At 38.2% G+C, this 22133-nt stretch overlaps 1 protein-coding gene across 2 annotated transcripts in view; it reads right to left on the bottom strand.

Moving 5' to 3' along the window:
- Window positions 1-19519, bottom strand: part of SCHIP1 (schwannomin interacting protein 1) — a 579912-nt gene extending 560393 nt beyond the window's left edge. Inside the window, exon 1 of one of the 2 annotated variants that reach the window (XM_047785674.1) lies at window positions 18860-19519. In XM_047785674.1, coding sequence (XP_047641630.1) covers window positions 18860-18922 — 63 coding nt within the window. In that variant the 5' untranslated portion in view covers window positions 18923-19519. The remainder of the gene's footprint in view (window positions 1-18859) is intronic. The other variant, XM_047785627.1, reaches the window with a different exon arrangement.
- Window positions 19520-22133: the final 2614 nt, after the last annotated feature.

The following is a 22133-nucleotide window of genomic DNA, read 5'->3' as shown; positions in this document are numbered from 1 at the left end:
GTCTCTAAAAGGAGAAATATAATCATGTAGAAACCTCCCTCAGTGTCCATGGGGGATTGCTTATAAGATCCCTGAGGATACCAAAATCTGTGGTTTTCAGGTTCCTTATATCAAATAGCATAGGACTTGCATATCATCTATGCATACCCTCTGGCATACTTTAAATCATCTCTAGGTTACTTATATACCTAATACAATGTAAATACTATGTAAATAGTTGCTTGTGTAGTCAAGTTTACTTTTTAGAACTTTGGGGAATCTTCTGTTTCTAACCTTTTCCATCCAAGGTTGGTCAAATCCATGGAAGCAGATCCCAAGGATATGGAGACCTGAGTGTATAGTTCTAACACAGGGCAGTGTCAACATGGCAATAAAAATGTTCAAAGCAAAGGTCACAAGGGTTGGGGGAGGGGTTAAAGTGCAATTTCTCAGAGGCTAAGAGGGGAGAAGTTGAACTGGGCCTTGCCTGATGAGAGGAAGGATTCTCCAGGAGGAGACATCAGCAGGGACGAGAGAGGCTCCCTGCTGGAGGAGAAGGAGCCAAAGGAAGACATGACAGGACAAGAGAACAGAGGGTGCTGATGATGTTATTGTGAAATGAGCAAATCTTCCTGGTTACTTTGTAATCAGAAATGTAACTGGAATGAGAACAAATTGGGGGTGGCTGTAAACTTCCTAACTGGTGCTTCTTTTTTATTTTATGTGGGATGTGACCTCTACCTTGAATCACTTAGGATAATAGAGACAGGCTAAAGATACACGCCATTTCTAGCTCCAAAGCCTGACTTCAGTTTACCTATCAGGAGGACACTCTGATAAGGTAAGATAAAGAGGACTTCCCCCTAGGAATGGTTTGGTTCTGATGCATTCCAAGATGCTTAGTGAGAGTATTCCTAATTCTTATGCCCCAGAAGGAAATAGGATGAAATACCTATGGAGACTGGGCAGTTTAAGTTACTAAATAGAGATTTCTTGCCACCCTAGATTTTCAATTGCAGTTTAAGATTCTACAATCTACTTCAGACTTCTCTGACAAAGACAGAAACTTGGTCTTTCTAATTTTCTCTCTTCCTTTTCTCTGAAAAGTCCCAACTTGATTCTATATGAAGGCTTTAAAATGTTTTGAAGGCAGAAATCTCAGTAGCAGAAAAATAACAGTAAATACATTTTGGCAGGATTTGAATAATTTCTCAACTTTCTGCAGCATATGCAGACAATAACCAAGTAAAATTATAAATCACAGTGTGCCACTTGAGAGTTTTGTTGAAAGAAAAATGTCATCTCAAATCTCAGCCAAAAGGTAGGCTATAAATAATACCTATACATTCTCAAGTTACAATTTCCAAAGTTGTTTCACCCTACAAAGGGGGATATTTTAAAAGCATATCGTTAGCAGTTCTACCTCATGAGAGCTCAAAATCTCAAATGAAGTTGATGACATCAGTGTTTGTCATTTACTGTTGATACAGAGATGGAACCAAGCAGACATTCTGCTACTAGTAAGATAAAAGTAACCCATAGTTATTGTGTGCTTGTGGGTTTTGGAAGCATGCTACTTGCCCTAGTGCATGAAGCCATCAGCCCAAAGACCCTAATGAGCAACTCATCCAACCTCCTTATCCTAAAAAAGTGGAAACTGAGTTATAGAGTGGTTAAACACTTGTCTACCTTCTCCAACCCCAAGTTACCCATTCAAGACGGTTGATCACATAGTCCCCAAAACATGGCCCCTGGAGAGGACTGTCTTTGGCATTAGGGTGAACCCAACATCATCTAGCCCTGTAGTTTCTGACCTTGATTTCTAAGCATGTATCTAACTTTAATCTTTGTGTCATTTGGTTCTTGTAAGTACCTTGTATTACTTTAATTTTTCTCCAAAGAAAATAAGTAAATAATTATCTGAAAGAAGTTTCTATTTCCTTCTCACCTCCCTCCCCCCCCCACACACACACAGAAGGAGGGAGAGAATTATTTTGCATCCAATAACTATTGAGTCAAATTGTCCAAATGACATCCTGAGAATAATAAGCTTTCAAGAAAGCTCAGTAGCTAATTCAATATCCAGGAAAACAAAGGAAAGGCGGTCTGGAGGGAAAAAGGACACATGCCTCTCTTATTTGTCTGAGATCCCGTCTGCATTAACCACCTGCTCTTTGCCTCATTTATAATTCTTCAACAGATCACTACTTGGCATTGTCAACAATGACTTATCAGAATTGCAGTGTTGTTTAAGATCACAGATTTGAATAGGCAAAGGCCAGAGCAAGAAACAAAATTGTAACTTCAATACCACCTTCTTGCCTCCATACAAACATCAGCATCCATCAAGGTGAATTAATGGAGCATATCTGGCTGCCCAGATAAGTTCACAAAGGCCTAAGGATGCTCTTACATGGTCTCACCAGCCTTTTTTGAGAACATGGGGAACATGGTTGGGCAATAGATCTGAGGTCATTCTTTCTCTTAAGAGGCCATAACAAATGGTCTAACAAGGAGGGGACTTTAAAGGTAATGCTAAAATTTGTTGTAGCTCCTCTGGAAAGTATAGTGATGTAATATAGGCTATATCTGCAGAATATCAAGACAACCACTAAATAGGAACAATTATTTTAACTACTGGCTGATATGTGACCCTTATGAAAGACTGCTTAACACCTATTATTTTCAACTCATACAAAAGGGTACCGATTGTGAACATCAACTTATGGTGCTGAGATTACCACCAGATGAGATGGTTATCAAGACGATGCCCTTTTATTGGCAATCAACTCCAGAAAGGATAAAAGGGAGAGGCTATAGATAGGATGATAAAGTCTGCACATCCCAAGGAAGGTTTGTGCTCTTAGAATAGAGACCCTATTATATCCCAAGATTCCCTAAAATAAAGCCAAATTGGAATATGAGGCCAATATCTGGAAATCCCTGTATACGGTGCAATATACCAATAAGCAAATAATTAACAACAAAAAAACCCCAGAAAATATATATGCTGTTTTAGAGTAGACAGGTGTATGTTAAAAGATTATTTTAGTAATTTAACTAGCACTTAAACATGTGCCATGCATGGCTGAGAGCACTTGACAAACATGAACCCATCAGTTTTCATAATATTCCTACCATATTGAATGCTGAGTTCTACCCTCTGGGGTCCCACCTTCTCTTAGATTTTGTCACATTAATTCCCCCCTCTCTCGGTGGTTATTTGATGTCCCTTTAAAAGCACTGTAGTCCTATATTCTTTATATTGGATGACTGTCAAACACAAAGGAGACATATCACTTATAACAAGGGATAAATATTTGTCTTGGTTGACTAGCCAAGACTCTATTTAATTTACTGGTTATTATTTCACTGTTCTTACTATTTTTTATGGGAAATATGAACATATAAAAATAAAGAATATAACAATAAACCATCATCATTCATCCTCAGATTGAATAAATATCAAATATCAAGATTTTCCTTGGAGTTCCCATTGTGGCTCAATTGGTTAAGGACCCAAAATTGCCTCTGTGAAGATGTGGGTTTCAGGGAGTTAGGGATCCAGCATTCCGCAGCCGGCAGTGTAGCTTACAGATGTGGCTCAGATGTGGCATTGGTGTGGCTGTGGCATGGGTCTAGCTGCAGCTCCAATACAGTCCCTAGCCTGGGAACTTCTGTATGCCACAGGTGTAGCCATAAAGAGGCAAAAAGACTTTCCTACACTCCATCTCTCTCTCTCTCTCCCACCCTCCTCTCTCCCTTTACCTTCCTTCCTCTCCCTGTCCCTAATTTACTTCAAGGAGAGTCCCAGACATCAGCTCATTTTACCCCTAGATTTTCAATATGCATCCCTAAAATAATATGGAGGTTTTTCTCAAATAATTTTGGTCTAGCTAGAATGTCATCATTGCACATTGCACAAAGTAGTAATACTTTGGCATCATCTAATACCTCATCCATACTCAGATTTTCCTGATTATCTCAGTATGTGTGAGTCAGGATTTAAATAAGGCTCATATACTCACTTGGGTGTTATGTCCTTTAGGTCTCATTTAATCTAGAGTAGATCCTTCTTTATTTTTCTTTTTTCATCCTATTGATTTATTAAAGAACCTGGGTCAGTTGTTTGGTAGAATATCACATATTCACAATTTTTTACTTGGCTTTCTTATGAGGTCATTTAACTAGTTTCCTCATCTGCCTACTTCTTGTAAATGGAAGTTTGCACAAAGACTTGACCAGACTTGGATTTTACTGTTTTTCACAGGAATATGTCATGGGTGGTGCTGTGTAATTTGGGTTTAACGATGTCAAGAGGACATAGTTTCAATGATGCTAAGACTGATCAATCAGTGGGTTCAAGCAATGGCAGCCTGAAGTCTCCTTGGTATTATTACCCATCAATCTTTCATCCTGTGGTTTTGAAACTGAGCAGGGCCCTGTGGGGCTCCTGGGAACAAAAGCTTTTCTGTGTCCCCCATTTATTATTTTTAGGAAATGGACCTCATTCAGCTTCCATGGCTTTCTCTGAATTCCAAAGGACAGGTTCAGACAGGTGCTGATGGGAAAGGAAGGGGATACAGAGACAAGGGAGGAGTGGTCAAGCAACAATAGTACAGCCTTAGGGCAGGATCCTGGTTGTCCCTCAAGGGATATACATAATGAGGCAGGCATCTTCAACACCTAAGAGAAAAGTTATATTCCTCATGCTTCTTTTATAAATGAATAGTGTAAAATTGAACAGCTTGGAGCCCTGGTGCTTCTCCCTCGCTTAACTGCACCCTAAACACAATCACCTGTGAGCTAAAGATTAGGTACCCTGAGCACAGTCACCTGCGGGTTAAAGATTATAAGCATTTGATGTTTTTCAGGAACTCTCCTAGTTGGTACTAACTAACCTCCAATTAATATACCATTTTCTCAAGTACCATTATTCTAAGAAAAGTCAAAATACCATAAAACAGAAGACCAAGACCAACACCAGGATCAGGCCAAGATCTCCTGACACCAGCTTCGATGTCTAACATTCCTTAAAAGAAAGAAGAATGCATGTTTGCCCCAACCCTGATTCTTTTCTGAAACCCTGTTCTTCTCCTTTTGGACTATAAAACACCCTGCCATTCTTCCCCAAAGGAGGGCACAGTCTTTAAAGAATTAGTTTGTTGTGGCCTCCTTTGGCAAAGAAATAAAAGCTATATTTTCTCCTTCACCCCAAACTCTTGTCTCCACATTTCTATTTAGTACTGGTGGACAGAGGCCTAGTTTTGGCAACAGCTTCATTCATTCATGAGCATTGCCTGAATCTGTTGTATCACTTGGATTATAAAATCATCATTTCCTAAATTATATCATTCTTTCCATATTTATTTTGCGGAATTTTGTAAAGAAGAAATTTCCCTTTTTATGTAGATTTATCTGGTTGTCCAAAAATATAGTTTATACTGAAAAACTGAATATATGCTTAATTCTTTCACATTAGTCATCTACTTTTACAGTTGTTGCTCTAGTTACTGCAGTGGTGGCCAGGAATTTCTTTCTCTTTTTATAGTTTTATTATGACCCCATGGGCTTTTATGTATTTAGTCTGCTTCCAATAATTGTATTCATTATCCCTTTTATGCCCAAATTATTTCATCTTTGCTCAGTGGGAGCCTCTGTATCCTTTGACAACTCTACAGACCTTCATGATCCCATTATCCACATATAGGTGATCATTTTTATTTTTGTTAGGTTGCTAAATTTATTTTTTTATTTCTTTTTTTTAAATAATTTTTTTTTTTATTTTCCCACTATACAGCAAGGGGGTCAGGTTATCCTTACATGTATACATTACAATTACATTTTTCCCCCAGCCTTTCTTCTGTTGCAACATGAGTATCTAGACAAAGTTCTCAATGCTATTCAGCAGGATCTCCTTGTAAATCTATTCTAAGCTGTGTCTTATAAGCCGAAGCTCCCGATCCCTCCCACTCCCTCCCCCTCCCATCAGGCACCCACAAGTCTCTTCTCCAAGTCCATGATTTTCTTTTCTGAGGAGATGTTCATTTGTGCTGGATATTAGATTCCAGTTATAAGTGATATCATATGGTATTTGTCTTTGTCTTTCTGGCTCATTTCACTCAGTAGGAGATTCTCTAGCTCCATCCATGTTGCTGCAAATGGCATTATGTCATTCTTTTTTATGGCTGAGTAGTATTCCATTGTGTATATATACCACAAAATCAAATACCTCAGAATACACTTGACCAAGGAGGTAAAGGACCTATATGCCGAGAACTATAAAACTTTAATCAAAGAAATCAAAGAAGATGTAAAGAAATGGAAAGATATTCCATGTTCCTGGATTGGGAAAATCAATATTGTAAAAATGGCCAGACTACCCAAAGCAATCTACAGATTCAATGCAATCCCTATCAAATTACCCAGGACATTTTTCACAGAACTAGAACAAACAATCCAAACATTTATATGGAACCGCAAAAGACCCAGAATCGCCAAAGCAATCCTGAGAAACAAAAACCAAGCAGGAGGCATAACTCTCCCAGACGTCAAGAAATACTACAAAGCCACAGTCATCAAAACAGTGTGGTACTGGGATCAAAACAGACAGACAGACCAATGGAACAGAAGAGAGAACCTGGAAATAAACCCTGACACCTATGGTCAATTAATCTTTGACAAGGGAGGCAAGAACATGAAATGGGAAAAAGAAAGTCTATTCAGCAAGCATTGCTGGGAAACCTGGACAGCTGCATGCAAAGCAATGAAACTAGAACACACCCTCACACCATGCACAAAAATAAACTCCAAATGCCCGAAAGACTTAAATATACGACAGGACACCATCCAACTCCTAGAAGAAAACATAGGCAAAACACTCTCTGACATCAACATCATGAATATTTTCTCAGGTCAGTCTCCAAAAGCAATAGAAATTAGAGCAAACATAAACCCATGGGACCTCATCAAACTGAAAAGCTTTGGCACAGCAAAGGAAACCCAAAAGAAAACAAAAAGACAACTTACAGAATGGGAGAAAACAGTTGCAAATGATGCAACTGACAAGGGCTTAATCTCTAGAATATATAAACAACTTATACAACCCAACAGCCAAAAAACCAACCAATCAATGGAAAAATGGGCAAAAGACCTGAATAGACATTTCTCCAAAGAAGATATACAGATGGCCAGCAAACACATGAAAAAATGCTCAACATCGCCAGTTATAAGAGAAATGCAAATCAAAACTACCATGAGATATCCCCTCACACCAGTCAGAATGGCCATCATTAAGAAATCCACAAATAACAAGTGCTGGAGGGGCTGTGGAGAAAAGGGAACCCTCCTGCACTGTTGGTGGGAATGTAAACTGGTACAGCCACTATGGAGAACACTTTGGATACACCTTAGAAATCTATACATAGAACTTCCATATGACCCCGCAATCCCACTCTTGGGCATCTATCCGGACAAAACTCTACTTAAAAGAGACACGTGCACCCGCATGTTCATTGCAGCACTATTCACAATAGCCAGGACATGGAAACAACCCAAATGTCCATCGACAGATGATTGGATTCGGCAGATGTGGTATTGTTTAATTTCTTTTGGACAAATAAAAATATTCAGTACAGGTATTTATCACCACCCCCTCCTACTGTTCTTACACAAGAGGTAGTATACTATATCTGCCTCTTTCGCTGTTTTGTCAGGAATATACCCTGGAGATACTTACTCCTAGTAAGTTAAAATCTTTTGCATTCTCTTAATTTTTATACAGGTATATAGTATTGCATAATGTGTCATCTTCCCTTTTCAGTTGTCTTCAGTGGGAAGATTATTCTGAATTGCTGAGTCCCCATTGCCAAAGTCAACTTTCTCCTTCTTAAGTCTGCAAGTAAAACATTACTTTGGGAGTTCCCGTCGTGGCGCAGTGGTTAACGAAACCGACTAGGAACCATGAGGTTGCGGGTTCAATCCCTGCCCTCACTCAGTGGGTTAAGGATCCGGCGTTACCATGAGCCGTGGTGTAGGTCGCAGACGTGGCTCGGATCCTGCGTTGCTGTGGCTCTGGTGTAGGCTGGCAGCTACAGCTCCAATTAGACCCCTAGCCTGGGAACCTCCATATGCCACGGGAGTGGCCCAAGAAATGGCAAAAAGACAAAAAAAAAACCCAAAAAACTACTTTGATAAGCACAGCTCCATGCCCGAACTTGGTGGTAGGAAGCTACTATCCAGTGTGGCTTCTCTGGATGGTGGCAGGATCTTTTCTTATCCTATTATCTGGCTCTCTGCTACTTTACTACAGAAAAGGATAAAAAAGACCACAGTCTGAGTGTGAATGCCACCAAGACTCTCCCTCTCTCTTTACCTCAAGAAATGTTTCCAAATAGAAATATGCCAGGACCATTTTCTTTTTTCTTGATGTTTTATGGAGTTGTAGCATCTGAAGGATTCTCTGATTCATTCATTCAAGAAACATTTATTGAGCATATTAATAGGCCCTGGACTTACACAAAAATGAAATTAGGGAGTTCCCTCATGGCTCAGTGGGTTAAAGATCTGGCAACATGACTGCTGTGGCTCTGGTTACTCCTATGACACAGGTTCAATCCTTGGCCTGGGAACTTCCATATACCATGGGTGCAGCAAAAAAAAAAAAAAAAAGAAAAAAAAGAAAAGAAAAAGAAATTAGGCATAGTCCCTACCCTCACCGGGAACTAATGAGGGAAGACAAACAATAAACAGGTAAAATATATTAAATAACTAAAACAAATTGTGATAAATCATATGAAGGAAAAAGTGTAGTATGAGAGAATAATGGTAGTTGAGGAGGACTTCTAGAAAGAGATTCCATTTAAGCTAATACTCAAATAATGAGGGGGGAGTTTACTTCTGTTTTGTATACAAGTTTACTTGTATCTGTTTTTTTAGATTCCACATATAAGTGACAGAATATGATATTTGTTTTTGTCTGGCTTACTTCACTTAGTATGATAATCTTAAGGTCTATCTATGGTGCTGCAAATGACATTATTTCATTCTTTTTATGTTTGAGTAATATTCCATTATATTTTGAACAATATATGTATCGTTCCCACATAGGTTATCACAGAATATTGAGTAGAACTCCCTGTGCTAGACAACAGGGCCCCATTGACCATCCATCTCATATACAGTAGTGTGAATATGCCAATCCCAAACTCCCAATCCATCCCTCTCCTACACCATTCCCATTCGGTAACTATACGTTATGTTTTAGAAGTCTGTGAGTCTTTTTTGGTTTGGTAAATAAGTTCATTTGTAACCTTTTTTCTTAGATTCCACATATAAGTGATATTTGTCTTTCTCTGTCTGACTTACTTCACTTAGTATGATAATCTCTAAATCCATCCATGTTGCTGCAAATGGCATTATTTCATTCTTTTCTATGGCTGAGTATTATTTCATTGTATACACACACCACATCTCCTTTACTCATTTTTCTGTTGATAGACATTAGGTCACTTCCATGTCTTAGCTATTGTAAATAGGGCTACAGTGAACATTGGGGTGCATGTATCTTTTCAAATAATTTTTTTTCTGGATATATTCCCAGTAGTGGGATTGCTGGATCATATGTAGTTCCATTTTTAGTTTTTTGAGGACCTTCCATACTGTATACAACATCTTCTCAAACTGACTGTCTATTGATGGACACCTGGGTTGTTTCCATGTTTGGCTATTGTAAATAGTGTTGCTATGAATATTGTGGTGAATGAATCTTTTCAAATTAAGAGTTTTTGTTTTTTTCCAGATATATACCCTGCAATGGGATTGCAGGTCAGACAGCAATTCACCAAAATATTAGTAATGGTGGTAGAGACTACTGGGTTAAAGGCGAGGGATATTTTTAAAATTTTGTATATATTTTCTAAAATTAGCATAAATGCATATTATAGAAGCAAATGAGCATTGCTATAAAATGAACATAAAATTTTATAATGTAATTTAGAATCACTGTCATTCAAAATATGTTTATTGAAAAAGAAAGTAACCTGTCATTGTTGGTAGATTTCATTTGTGTAGCAGCCACATTTCCTAACAGTTTTAGATGAACTAGTGGCCACTAAACAAACTAACTGCTTAAAATGCAAGCAGCTTTCTACTTCCAAAGCTTAGGTTTATGTTTCTTTATGAAGATGTAAGACCTATTTCCTAAGATTAAGTAGGTTCAAGATTTTTGGCTCTTAACACTGAACAATTACTATTAACAACTACTACTTTAATAAATGGATGGTATAGTATTGCTTTTAAAATATACATAAGTGGAGTTCCCATTGTGGCACAGCAGAAATGAACCCAACTAGTATCCATGAGGACATGGGTTCGATCCCTGGCCTCACTCAGTGGGTCAAGGATCCAGCATTGCTGTGAGCTATGGTGTAGATCACAGAAATGGCTCAGATCTGGAGTTGCTGTGGCTGTGGTGAAGTCCAGCAGCTCCAGCTCTGATTTGACCCCTGGCCTGGAAACTTCTTTATGCCACAGGTGTGGGCCTAGAAAAGCCAAATAAAATGAAATAAAAAATAAATAAAATATACACAAATATGTACTCTAGCCACATATGTGGAAGCCTGTGTATTTGAAAATGAATCTGGTCCAATTAAAGGAAACAATTTACAACCTTTCCATGAAATTATGATCACAAAACTTAAACTTCAATCACATGAACAAATGCTTCCCTGGATCCCAACAAATTTTCCTGCCTTTCTTTTCCTTCCAAAACCATTAAAATGAAGTTCCAAAAGTATGTACTTCCCTCTACTTCTCATTAGCCCACTCCAATTTAGTTGGCAAATGTTACATTTGCATAACTGATAGTTCTCTTTCAAAGAGGACTGTGACGTGGGTGAATTTGAAAGGTCTAAGAAAGGTTCTGTGAGCTTCAATGAGGTCCATCTGACCACTCATATAGAAGCTGCCCAGCCACAAATGGCCTGCTTGTCAGACAGGGAGCTGCCTTCACACGTGCATATGCAGAACACTCCTCCCTCATCCCTCTTCTGCTGGCAAAAGTCAGAGGTGCTGTTCCAAGTGTGAAATGTGGGCAAGAGCAGCCATCTACAGAGTGTGCATTGCTTTTTTGTGTCTGTTGGTGGCACATTGGAAAATGGGTCTGGCACAGCTCATCCTTCACAAATGCTTAATGCCATCCCTGGGGACAGGAATATCACGAGCCCAGAAAAACACAGCTTTTAGCTGCTTGGTACTGAAAATTTCAGGCAAAATTCCAAAAGCCCTCAAAGCTAATGTCGAATTGATAAAGTGCCAGAAACCTCTCTGGCATTAAATTTCCACTCTTTATTTTCTCCCTTCAGGTGAACAGCTTGTGAAAATAATAATGTGATAATGCCACCCTGTGTTCCAAACATCTCGAAGCACCATCTTGTTAAGCCTCTCGGCGTCCCTTTGAGACTAATGGGAATTGAGCCGACTTATTCATTTTACAGATGAGAAAACCCCATAGGAGATGGGTCAAATGTCTGGGCGATGGCCATACAGATTTATCACATAGGTCCCAGGTCTGAATTGAGTTCTCAAAACAATGTCAAGTGTTGTGAGAAAGGGCCTGAAAAGCGAGCACCAAAAAGGGCCAAAGCAAGTTTCACATAGGATGCTGGGTGGGCTGGGGTAATAAACTGGCAAAAGAGATTGAAGCATATCCCAGGAGGAGCAACAAGGCATAGTCTAAGCATAGCAATAAGGCGTAGTCTAGGCATGCGGCCAGCTGGAATCAGTGAGAACTGGCATGGGTCATCAGTTGATCTAATGTGGCTTGAGGGGCATCTTAAAACAGCAGGCATGGTATATTTCTGTCGTTTTTGTTTAGTGCATCTGAGCCCCCAGCCCATAGTTACAGATCCTGCTGTTATGGGAGTTACAGCAAGGAACAGGACTCTACCCCACATGATAAAAGTAACTTCCCTTCTTTGCATCGTAGCAATCTGGCTTTGAACACATGATCTTAACCAGTCAATGGGATGGCTCTGTTAAGGACTCTGAATCTGGAGGAAGTATGTCAGAGAAGCAAGGCACATTTTAGAGCTCCTTGTGACTACTGCATTAACATCGCATGAAGCCAGCAACACTCCAACAATGCTGTCCCTTGGGTGTCCCTTTGATTGGAGATCTGGCCAACCAATTTCCCTTAGTGCCTCTTTGTCTCCTGAGCCTGATTTTCCAGCTTTTCTGCTAATTTGAGTAGATAGCTGATATCTTTCTAATAAATTAATTTTTAGATGAAATTAACTACAGTCAGATTCTTTTAGTTTGCAACCTAGAAGTCTGAAATGGGCAATGGCCAAGGCTGCAGAGAGGTTAACATTAAGAAGATCTAGTGGCATATGTCAACATTATAGCAACAGGAACTAGAGGTTTGGAGGCAGAATTCCTCCCAGGTATGGCAGAGAGTACTAAGTGATCTAAAATCCATTTTCTTGTCTTATTGTTTCCTGTAGGACTCTATTTCCATATCTCTCTTGCAGTTAGGTATGGCATGTGATTGAATTCAGAAAAAAGAATGCAAACTGAGTGATATGTGTCTCTTTCAGACCTGGCCCACTAAAACCTTATTTCTACGTATACTGTTTCATTTCCTTTTCCTTCCTGGATTGTTTTAACTTTTTTTTTCTCTTTTTCAGCCACCCCCCAGGCATATGGAAATTCCTGGGCCAGGGATCAAATCTGAGCCAGAGCTGGACCATGCCACAGCTGAAGCAACACTAGATCCTTAACCCGCTATGCCTGGGATCGAACTGGTGCCTCCACAGAGATAAGCCAGATCATTAACACACTGACTCACAGTGGGAAACTTCTGACTCTAGGATGACTTTGGACACCTCGTGTTGAAGGTGGCAAGAGCCCACACCATCCTGGGTTCTCTGAATGACTAAATGAAGGAAGGTCATCTCACTTGATGTCTAGTCAAATTCAATGCCTTTGAGCAAGTCATGTATTTACCCATTTTTATTTTTTGCTGGGATGACAAGGAGTATAAATACAGGAATCATATCTTGACTTCAGTATGAATATGAAGATTTTTTCTGATAGCTCTGTGGAGAAGATAACTGCTGATACCTAGTTAAGGAATAAAGTCTGTTGTGTTTGAGCTACTATACTTATGGGGATCTACTTATGACAACATAGCCTAAATATACAATGTGTAGGACAAACCTAGTTATTCAAAGATAGATTCAAATTCAGAGCAGCACCAGCAGCAAGGCCGACTTAATGTTGAGTCCATGAATTGATGGTCTACAGCTTTGGAATTTCTTCCAATTAGGAAAAATGCAGATAACAACTGGGAAAGAATCTCTAAGTGTCCATTATGCAGCTACAGCTACACAGGTTGAAAGGATGCAGGCAAAAAAGCTCATTAGAGATTTGACAATCCTGAATAGAATCATGGCATTTACTAGAGATCAATAAATACTAAATTTTTGTTTCTTTTTCATGCATTGAAGTATCTCCATGCTAGAGATAATGAAATAATATAACTCTGGTTCTCCTTTTACCCCTTTAACCTATGTTTTCCTTATCAAATAGATTCAAGTGATACATTTTACTCTTCCTCTTGGGTCTTTTTTCCATCCTTTTAATTTTAACTCATTTCCCAATCTTACACTTTCTTACTCCCTCCCAAGCTGGTGGTTTCTTGGTGACTCAGACAGACTTGGGTGATCAGTGCTTAGAATCACACAGTACCTTGAGTATGCACCTAATGCTTGTTGAATGAAGAAATTATTCTTGTTTTTTCTCTCTCTGTTTTGTTTTTTAGGGCTGCACCAGCAGCCTATGGAGGTTCCCTGGCTAGGAGTCAAATCAGAACTACATCTGTCGGCCTATGCCACAGCCACAGTAATGGTGGATCTGAGCTGTGTTTGCAACCTGACCTACACCACAGCTCATGGGAATGCTGGATCCTTAACCCACTGAGTGAGGCCAGGGATCGAACCCACAACTTGTCAGATTTGTTTTCCCTATGCCACCACAGGAACTTCTTGTTGTTTGTTTGTTTGTTGTCTTTTTGCCATTTCTTGGGCCGCTCCCACGGCATATGGAGTTTTCCCAGGCTAGGGGTCGAATCAGAGGTGTAGACACCGGCCTACACCAGAGCCACAGCAATGTGCGATCTGAGCCGTGTCTGTGACCTACATCACAGGTCACGGCAACGCCAGATCCTTAACCCACTGAGCAAGGCCAGGGATTGAACCCACAACCTCATGTTCCTAGTCGGATTTGTTAACCACTGCACCACGACGGGAACTCCTTGTTTTCTCTTTTTAATGAGAAAACATTACACTAGTGTTCTCTCTCCATGCTCAAGATGAGAGATACCTTAGAGATAAACTAGTCACTACGGACCCACACTCACACACTCTCCCACAATATAGAGTCAGTACACTTCTATAGCATCTCTGATGCCCATTTAGTCTGTGCACACATATTACTGGTGTTAAGAAGCTTATTACTTTATGAGAAAGCCTATGCCATTGAATGATAGTTCCAAAGTTTAAAAAGTTGTTCTCAGTTTAAATAAATAAGAACTCCACAGTACTTGTACTGACTGCTCAGCACTGGGGTTCCTTGGTGATCACATGTCCTAGTAGAAATTCCCTTTCTTGGAAATAAGAAAAATCTGGTTTCTAGCTTCACTTTTCCAGCTGACCAGCTAGCTAACCTTATGTAAACTGCTTCTCCTCTCCTGCATGAAACATCCTCAGCTATGAACTAAGAGGTAAGAAAAATACTATACTTAAAATCATTGATAAAATAATGCTCATAACAGAAACCTACTACCCACCACTAGACACTTTCCTCAGACCAGTTCTGATTCATTAGTTAACACAATTTTAGTTGAGATATTTAACCAGCCAAAATTGTACAGAGCTGAATTATTATTCCATCCATAATTATTTATCTTCTCCACAGATATATCAGAAAAAATCTTCATAGTCATACTGAAGTCAAGACAAAATGACTGCATTTATAGTCCTTGTAATCCCAACAAAAATTAAAAATGGGTAAATATGTGTGACTTACTCTAAAGCATTGAAGCTTGACCTTATTTATTTATTTATTTATTTATTTTGTCTTTTTAGGGCTGCACCCATGGCATACAGAAGTTTCCAGGCTAGGGGTAGCATCAGACCTGGAGCCACCGGCCTACACCACAGCCACAGTAACAGCAACGTGGGATCCAAGCCGAGTCTGTGACCTACACCACAGCTCATGGCAATACCAGATCCTTAACCTGCTGAGAGAGGCCAGGGATCGAAGCCACATCCTCATGGATACTAGTCAGGTTCATTAACAACTGAGCCACGACAGGAACTCCTTGACATTCTTTCCTATGTTCAAATCATTAGGCTGAGTCATCTTTGACCAGTTCTTAAAATACGAAGATCCTTATTAAGTCATGGATAGTCCAAGGACATGTTCTCCATGCCAACACTATGATCTGCCCAGGACAGTTCCACTCATTCCAATGCACCTGAAATGAAACACCAGGTGAAAAGATGTTTCTTTCCTGCCATTGTGTTGCACAGGGATCAGACATCAAGCATCAAAACAGCATCCTGGAGAAGGATGCTTCTGAGGTAACTGCAGAATGTTGAATTCAAAGTGAGTTTTCCATCAACATGGGTCTTATTACTGGAGTCAGGTGCTGTGTAATGTACTGTGTCAAGTGTGTAAGTGCAGATTAGATGGTGTCAAAGGCACAAGTAAGATGAGAATCAGGAACACAGGATAAATTAGGCAAGATGGAAGTGGCCTGAATCCACCCCAGTGACTGGCTGCCTGGATATGTTTTACATGCTCTGGCTTGAGTTTACTCATGGGAGGGAGCCAGATTCAGATAGAGAGACTGGGATTTGAAAAACTAGTTAAAACAAGAAAAGCATGGTGCAGACTTTTTTCTCTGGAGGATATTTCTTGACTTTCAGCTTTTCTTAGAAAGTTTCTAATCTCTGTTTAGTTTTCTGAAAGGGTTCAGATTACTCCCTAGTTTCTAGCAATATTCAATAAAAATCTCAAATCAGTTAGGTCATATCTATTTAGGCCCAACATGTATGATAAAGGAATGTCCCTTGTGAGTGTAATAGGGAGAGGGAAGGAACATTAACAATAAAACATGGTAACTAAGAATAAAAATCACATGATGGAAATCTCTATGCAGAAGCATCAAGCCAGGTGACTCTAGGAGACTGGAGAACTGCCCTTAGGCACCTGATCTCACCTGAGCCCTACCCATAAGCTAGAAACACACTAAAATAAGCCTAGACTCTATTTGGAACTTGTCAAGGTTCTACTCCACTGAAACAATCCCAAGAATACCCATTTCGCTCTAAGAAGCTACGCTTTGGGACCTTCCTATAACACGTTCTACTTTCAGCCTTTCCTCTACTGAAACTGGCCCTGATGGGATTGTAGCTGGAAGAGTTGCTTTTGGTTGGAAGCCATGATGGAGACATGCAGCAGAAATGAGTCTGTGGGTACCTTGGATGAAAGAACTATTTCACAAAAACCAACTTTTCTTCCAGTGCCAAAAAAAATGCTATAATCAGCAGTAAGAACCACACCTGTCACTCAGCTCCCTCTATGTTCAGCCGCCTTACAAAGCATATTAACTAGGATGGTTTTTATTAAGTAAATAGGCCTTTAAATCCTTAATAGCCAAAGGTTACAAAGCCTTTGCAAGGGTGGGTGGACCACAAAAGAGATTCATGAGCATGTTTTTACATTGGCAAGAAAAGCAAAATGTCAATCAGCTAAATTTAAGATCGTTCACACACATCTGCTACCACCAGAATGTTATGAGGAAGAAGGAGAAGGAGAAGGGAGGAAGGAAGGGAGAGAGAGAGAGAGAAAAAAAGAGAGAGAAATGTGAATAGTTCACAGTCTTAATGGCTCAAGACATTTTTGTATTGTTCAGATGACTTATGCTATTTCAACAATGATTGAAAGGTTATCAAAGCAGAAGCCAAAACATGTTTGGGGTCTGTCATGTAGCAACAATTTTTGGTTAAATAAATACACAGACAACCATATCTCAACTAGAATGTATATGTTAGATAGCTGTTGTTATAAATATATCACTAAAATGTGTGCAAAAAAGCAAGAAATATAAAATGCTACACTTCAGACAATATCATAAGTAAATCACATCCCTGAGAGACAGAAACAAAGACAAAGATTGCTAGAAAATACATATCTGAATCAGGTACATTTCCTCCCATTTCAGAACATAAAACAGAAGCATTTTATGACATGAGCCTCAAATCCCATAAATTAGAATGTTGCAGTCTAATCAACTAGAGTGATTTGTCCAAAGTCTATCACCAGCAAGAAATGGATACAGTTTATCATAAAGGAACAAAGTTTTAAAATCACAGAAGTGTGCTCAAAAGTGTGTGAAAGGCTCTACCTATTCATCTCAAAAATCAAAGCATAATTATAAAATTCAGGGAAATGAAACTAAAAGAACTGGAATCATAAATCTACCTTTACTTCTTTTCAAAAACAGATTTTTTTAAAATATTGACATCAGTTAAAGAAATCATGAGAGGATCTATTAAGCAAAGCTGACAAAAATATGCAACAAGAGCTCCTTAATATAAACTTAAGTCACAGCCTCCAAAATATTGCATCAAATACACTGTCAAAATGTAAGTGATGTAAGTGCCATTTATCCAAAAATCAAATGACAAATTACTAAAGAGTTAAGAAGCAACTAAGAAAGAATTTGTTATATCTGAATTAGGGGCTCAGCTCAGAAAATTGCATTTACAAAGGTTCTAACATGTGAGGAGAACTATTGAGGGAAATAAATTCCATATTACAATAATATAAAAAGATGGTTTTATTAGACTTTAAAATAAATGGTTCGGCATAAATAATGTTCCAAACCTTGCTTAACCGGCCTGAGAAAAGATAATTATTTGTTAAATTACTTTTTATGACACTCTGTTCTCTTAGACAAATTTGAATAGTTAAAATATCTATGGGAGACAGTCTTCATAACAATTCAAAGTATAATTTCTTCATTGGCTGTGTGATATAACAGTGTCATTGAACTACATCTTTGTTTTATGGAGGGGGTTCTAAAACATTTTGGGTAAACCATTTTTAAAATTTCTGGTTTAAACAGTTATATTGGACCACTTTGAAACAAATTAAATATTTCCAATGATGCCTAAAATAACCTCTTCAATGGCTCATATTTAACCATTTATAAAAGGACCTTCCCTTTCCATGTACTATAGGCTTTTACTGTATATATCTTATATGAGTAAATTTAAATTTTCATAAGTCATCAAATATCCTCTATGTGTGCCAACATTAAGGTACCTAGATATTTTCTCTTTTAGTAATTTAAGCATAATCTTCAATTTAAAAGTTTAAAAACTATCCTTTCAAATGAACACATATCAGAAACTACTTCCCAAAGAGAGCCTTGTATTTGCAAAAGGCAACAAACTGTACAGTTAGAACTATTTAAATGAGTGTATAAAAATGCTATTCAAAGTAACTGTTTTGTCTAACTGCAATGTAATTAATTTGTGGTAAATTAAAATGAAAACTTAGATTATCAAAATGCAAAGCACCAAACATGTATATACCCCAACTAATGCAATGAGAAAGTACTTTTTCAAATTAACGTATTAACTTTCTAATATAATATTTTTAATGGTTAATCCTGAATTTGAAATTTAATGAAGCCCATCACTTTTCATAGCTTAAATTTAAACCAGGTCCGAGTTTAGAGTTTCCTCTCTTCCTATGTAAAAATGCAATAGACCTAAAATAGATGACAGACATTTGGAAAACTTACACCGTCAGACGGCTTGCCCTGGTCACAGTCCCAAGTTGTTGCTTGCTGCCCAGACCTCTCCATGGTGCTGAAGAGTTACTTTTGCCCATTTGAGAGGAAATAGTTGTTTATTTGAACTGGCTCTACAGGAAATCCATGAAGAGCTATATGTGTTAGCAAGTGAAGTTATCTGAAGAATTTCTGTAACACATACTACAAAGGAGATGCTTTGCCCTTCAGTTATCAACCACGATGCTCAAGCAGCTCACAGAAGATTTTGGAGCAGAAATCTTGAAGTATTGACAAAAAAGAGAGAGAGCTCTTTGGGAGATGAAGTTTGCTGATTTTTGTCAGTGATCTTCAAATTGGAAGAAGAAAAAAAAAAAAAAACCATCACAGGGACTATAAGGCTACCCAGAGAATAAAGGATTCCAGAAAAGTTCTTGATCTTAGTGCAGAAAACAAGCTCCCATTAGTCCAAAGAAGCCAATTCACTTCATTCAATCGTTGCATCTATTTTCTGATTTAAAAAACAATAAAATGAAATAAAGCTCAGAATTCCACAAGGCACTGCACTCACTATGTAAAAAGGTATGCTTCACTCTAGCCCCAGCCTCCTTCTGCTGAAGATTATCACAGCAGAAATCAGGCTCTTGTGGCTTTCACAGATTATCTCTTTCTGAGGCTGAAACGTATAAAGAGCCACATGACACCCAATGATGTCATCTCTAAAGCAGGTCACAGTTGCTGCTGTATGTAGATGAAGTCCTTCTAGTGAAGTGTTTGGCATAGTGACTTTCTTGAAAATCTACTTGCATTAAATAGTGTGGTCGTCTATCAATATACTTAACCCTATCAATACAGTACCATGAGGAGAAAATCAATTTATTTCTCAGATGTGAAGCAGAATTTCTGTTTAAGATCAGCTTCTGGAGCTGCTTTAGGAAATGAATAGTAGTAATTAACTCATGGTGAATATTGGAAAGAAGGGGTTTCTCCTCACATGGCTGTTATGTGAACTTGAGGAATCTATTCTATGTAGAGACATAGAATCTTCTAAAACATCTCTCAGAAATTTTAGCAAGTTAAAAAGACATTTTTTAACATAAATCCATGCACATTATAAAATGAAATTTAAGGCAACTGTTTTCAACTCTAGACAACATTTTACTTAATGGAATTTAAGAATGTTTTATAGACAAAAAAAAAAATTTACTAACCCTATCTCTGAAAGAACTTGAGTATATGTTTTCAAAAATTGGTAGGAAACTTCTTTTCCTCATTATATCTAAGTATTTTTCAGCTCTGAATAAAGTAAAAAAATTATAACTAATTTTACAAGTAACTTGTAATAAATAGTATACACAGACATTATTTCAAAGAATTATAATAATGAAAATATCCATTTCCATTCTGTGTAATGCATTTTTCTCTTTCTCAACTATGTAGTCACATATTATAATTTAGGATTTTCAGTCATAGTTGACATTCTCGTCAGCTAATAGTGAAATCATTTAATCTCTTTTCACCCCAAATAAAAATCCTCATAGTGAAAGTGAAGAATAAATTGAAACTTATCTAATCAGTGTCTACTGAATGTCTCCCCTTTTGTTTGTTGTTGTTGTTGTTGTTGTGGTTGTTTTGTCTTTTCTAGGGCTGCACCCATGGCATATGGAGGTTCCCAGGCTAGGGGTCAAATTTCGGAGCTGTAGCTGCCAGCCTACACCACAGCCACAGCAATTCGGGATCCAAGACACGTCTGCGACTCACACCACAGCTCATGACAATGCTGGATCCTAAACCCATTAAGCTAGGCCAGGGATAGAACCCCAACCTCGTGGTCACCAGTCAGATTCGTTACCCACTGAGCCACGACAGGAACTCCTGAATACCTCCTCTTTTAATAAAAACAAACTATATCAAACAACATAAACCTTTCTTGATTAGCACGGTACTTATGTTTTTGAGAAAGAAAAGAACCATAAATCTTATGAAGAGAAAACAGAATTTTTTATACAACCAGTGGCACTGGAAAAACTCTTATTAAAACATTAGTGAGTGTTTGAGTATCATATCAGAAAAAAATTGCTTAAGTACCTCCTCAAGGTACCTCATTATAATACTAAAATATCAAGATGAAAATCAGACAAAATATTGATCACCTGGATGATCATGCAAGTTTCTTAAATAAAATTGGTTTTTTACAAGTCTATAACTGGTGTTTTCCATACTTTAGTGATAGTAAGGATTACCTGAGACATTTAAAAAAAATACAGAATCCCAGGCCTCTTCCCAGATATTCTGATTCAAAAGATCTACTGTAGTTCTGGAATCTGTATTTTTTAAAAAGCTCTCCAAGGAATTCTTACTCAGAAAACACTGCAATAATTAACATTATAAATTATTCAATCATATAAAAATCAAAAGAAGATTTTAAAAATTATATTTATCATACTAAAAGACCAAACTGTTGCTACAAGAAGCATCCAATGCTGGAGATTCCCATCTACCCATCTCCTCAGGTTTCTATGAGGAAGAAATGTCCTAAATACTTCCTGCCTCAGATTTCCCCCCTTTAATCCATTCCAGGAAAGTGGAAGGAGTTACCCTAATTGGAGGATTAGGCAAAGGAACTGGCAGCCCAGCATCATCCTCCCTCCATCTTTTAATGGGATTCACCGCCCTGCACAAGATCTGTGGGTCAGGCTGGCAGGATTCAGTGCCACCTGTGATTGGTCAGTTTCCCTGAATCCAAGGTTTAGTAGTAGAAAGTCCAATGCCCACAAGTCTCAGTTTCACATTCAAATCTAACATTGAGAGGAAACAAAGCTGAGATTTTGCTATCTGCCTAAATCTCTTGCCTTTCAAAAAAAAAAAAAAAAAAAAAAGCCTCCAAATCAAGAACAGAAAAGGAGTTATTTATCAACTCTCTAAAACTTTGTCTTCCAACACTGTTGACTAGACTTGGTCTTTTTATTTAGACCTACTAGACCATTAATATAACAAGTTTTCTATGTAAACTAATTTAGTAAAATTTGCATAATATGGCTCTATGATAGAGACCTATGAAAAGGAGATATCACATAAAAATTTCACTGGAAATTTTCAAAATGCACTGTTCCATTCATATTAATTTTATTATTGAGCCACTGAGAAACTCTGGCTCTTGGAACTTTTCTTCAACAACTAATAATTCTAGAATACTGTTTCCCAAAGTGCTTCATGGATCAGTAGTCCAATAAGATGTGGCTTTTAATGAGTTTCATGGTCAAAAAAGTTTGGAAAACATGAAAAC

This window comes from Phacochoerus africanus, chromosome 1 (genome assembly GCF_016906955.1).
Source record: "Phacochoerus africanus isolate WHEZ1 chromosome 1, ROS_Pafr_v1, whole genome shotgun sequence".
NCBI lineage: Eukaryota > Metazoa > Chordata > Mammalia > Artiodactyla > Suidae > Phacochoerus > Phacochoerus africanus.
The sequence above is the reverse complement of the archived record's forward strand: the minus strand, read 5'-3'. Positions and strand labels throughout refer to the sequence as shown.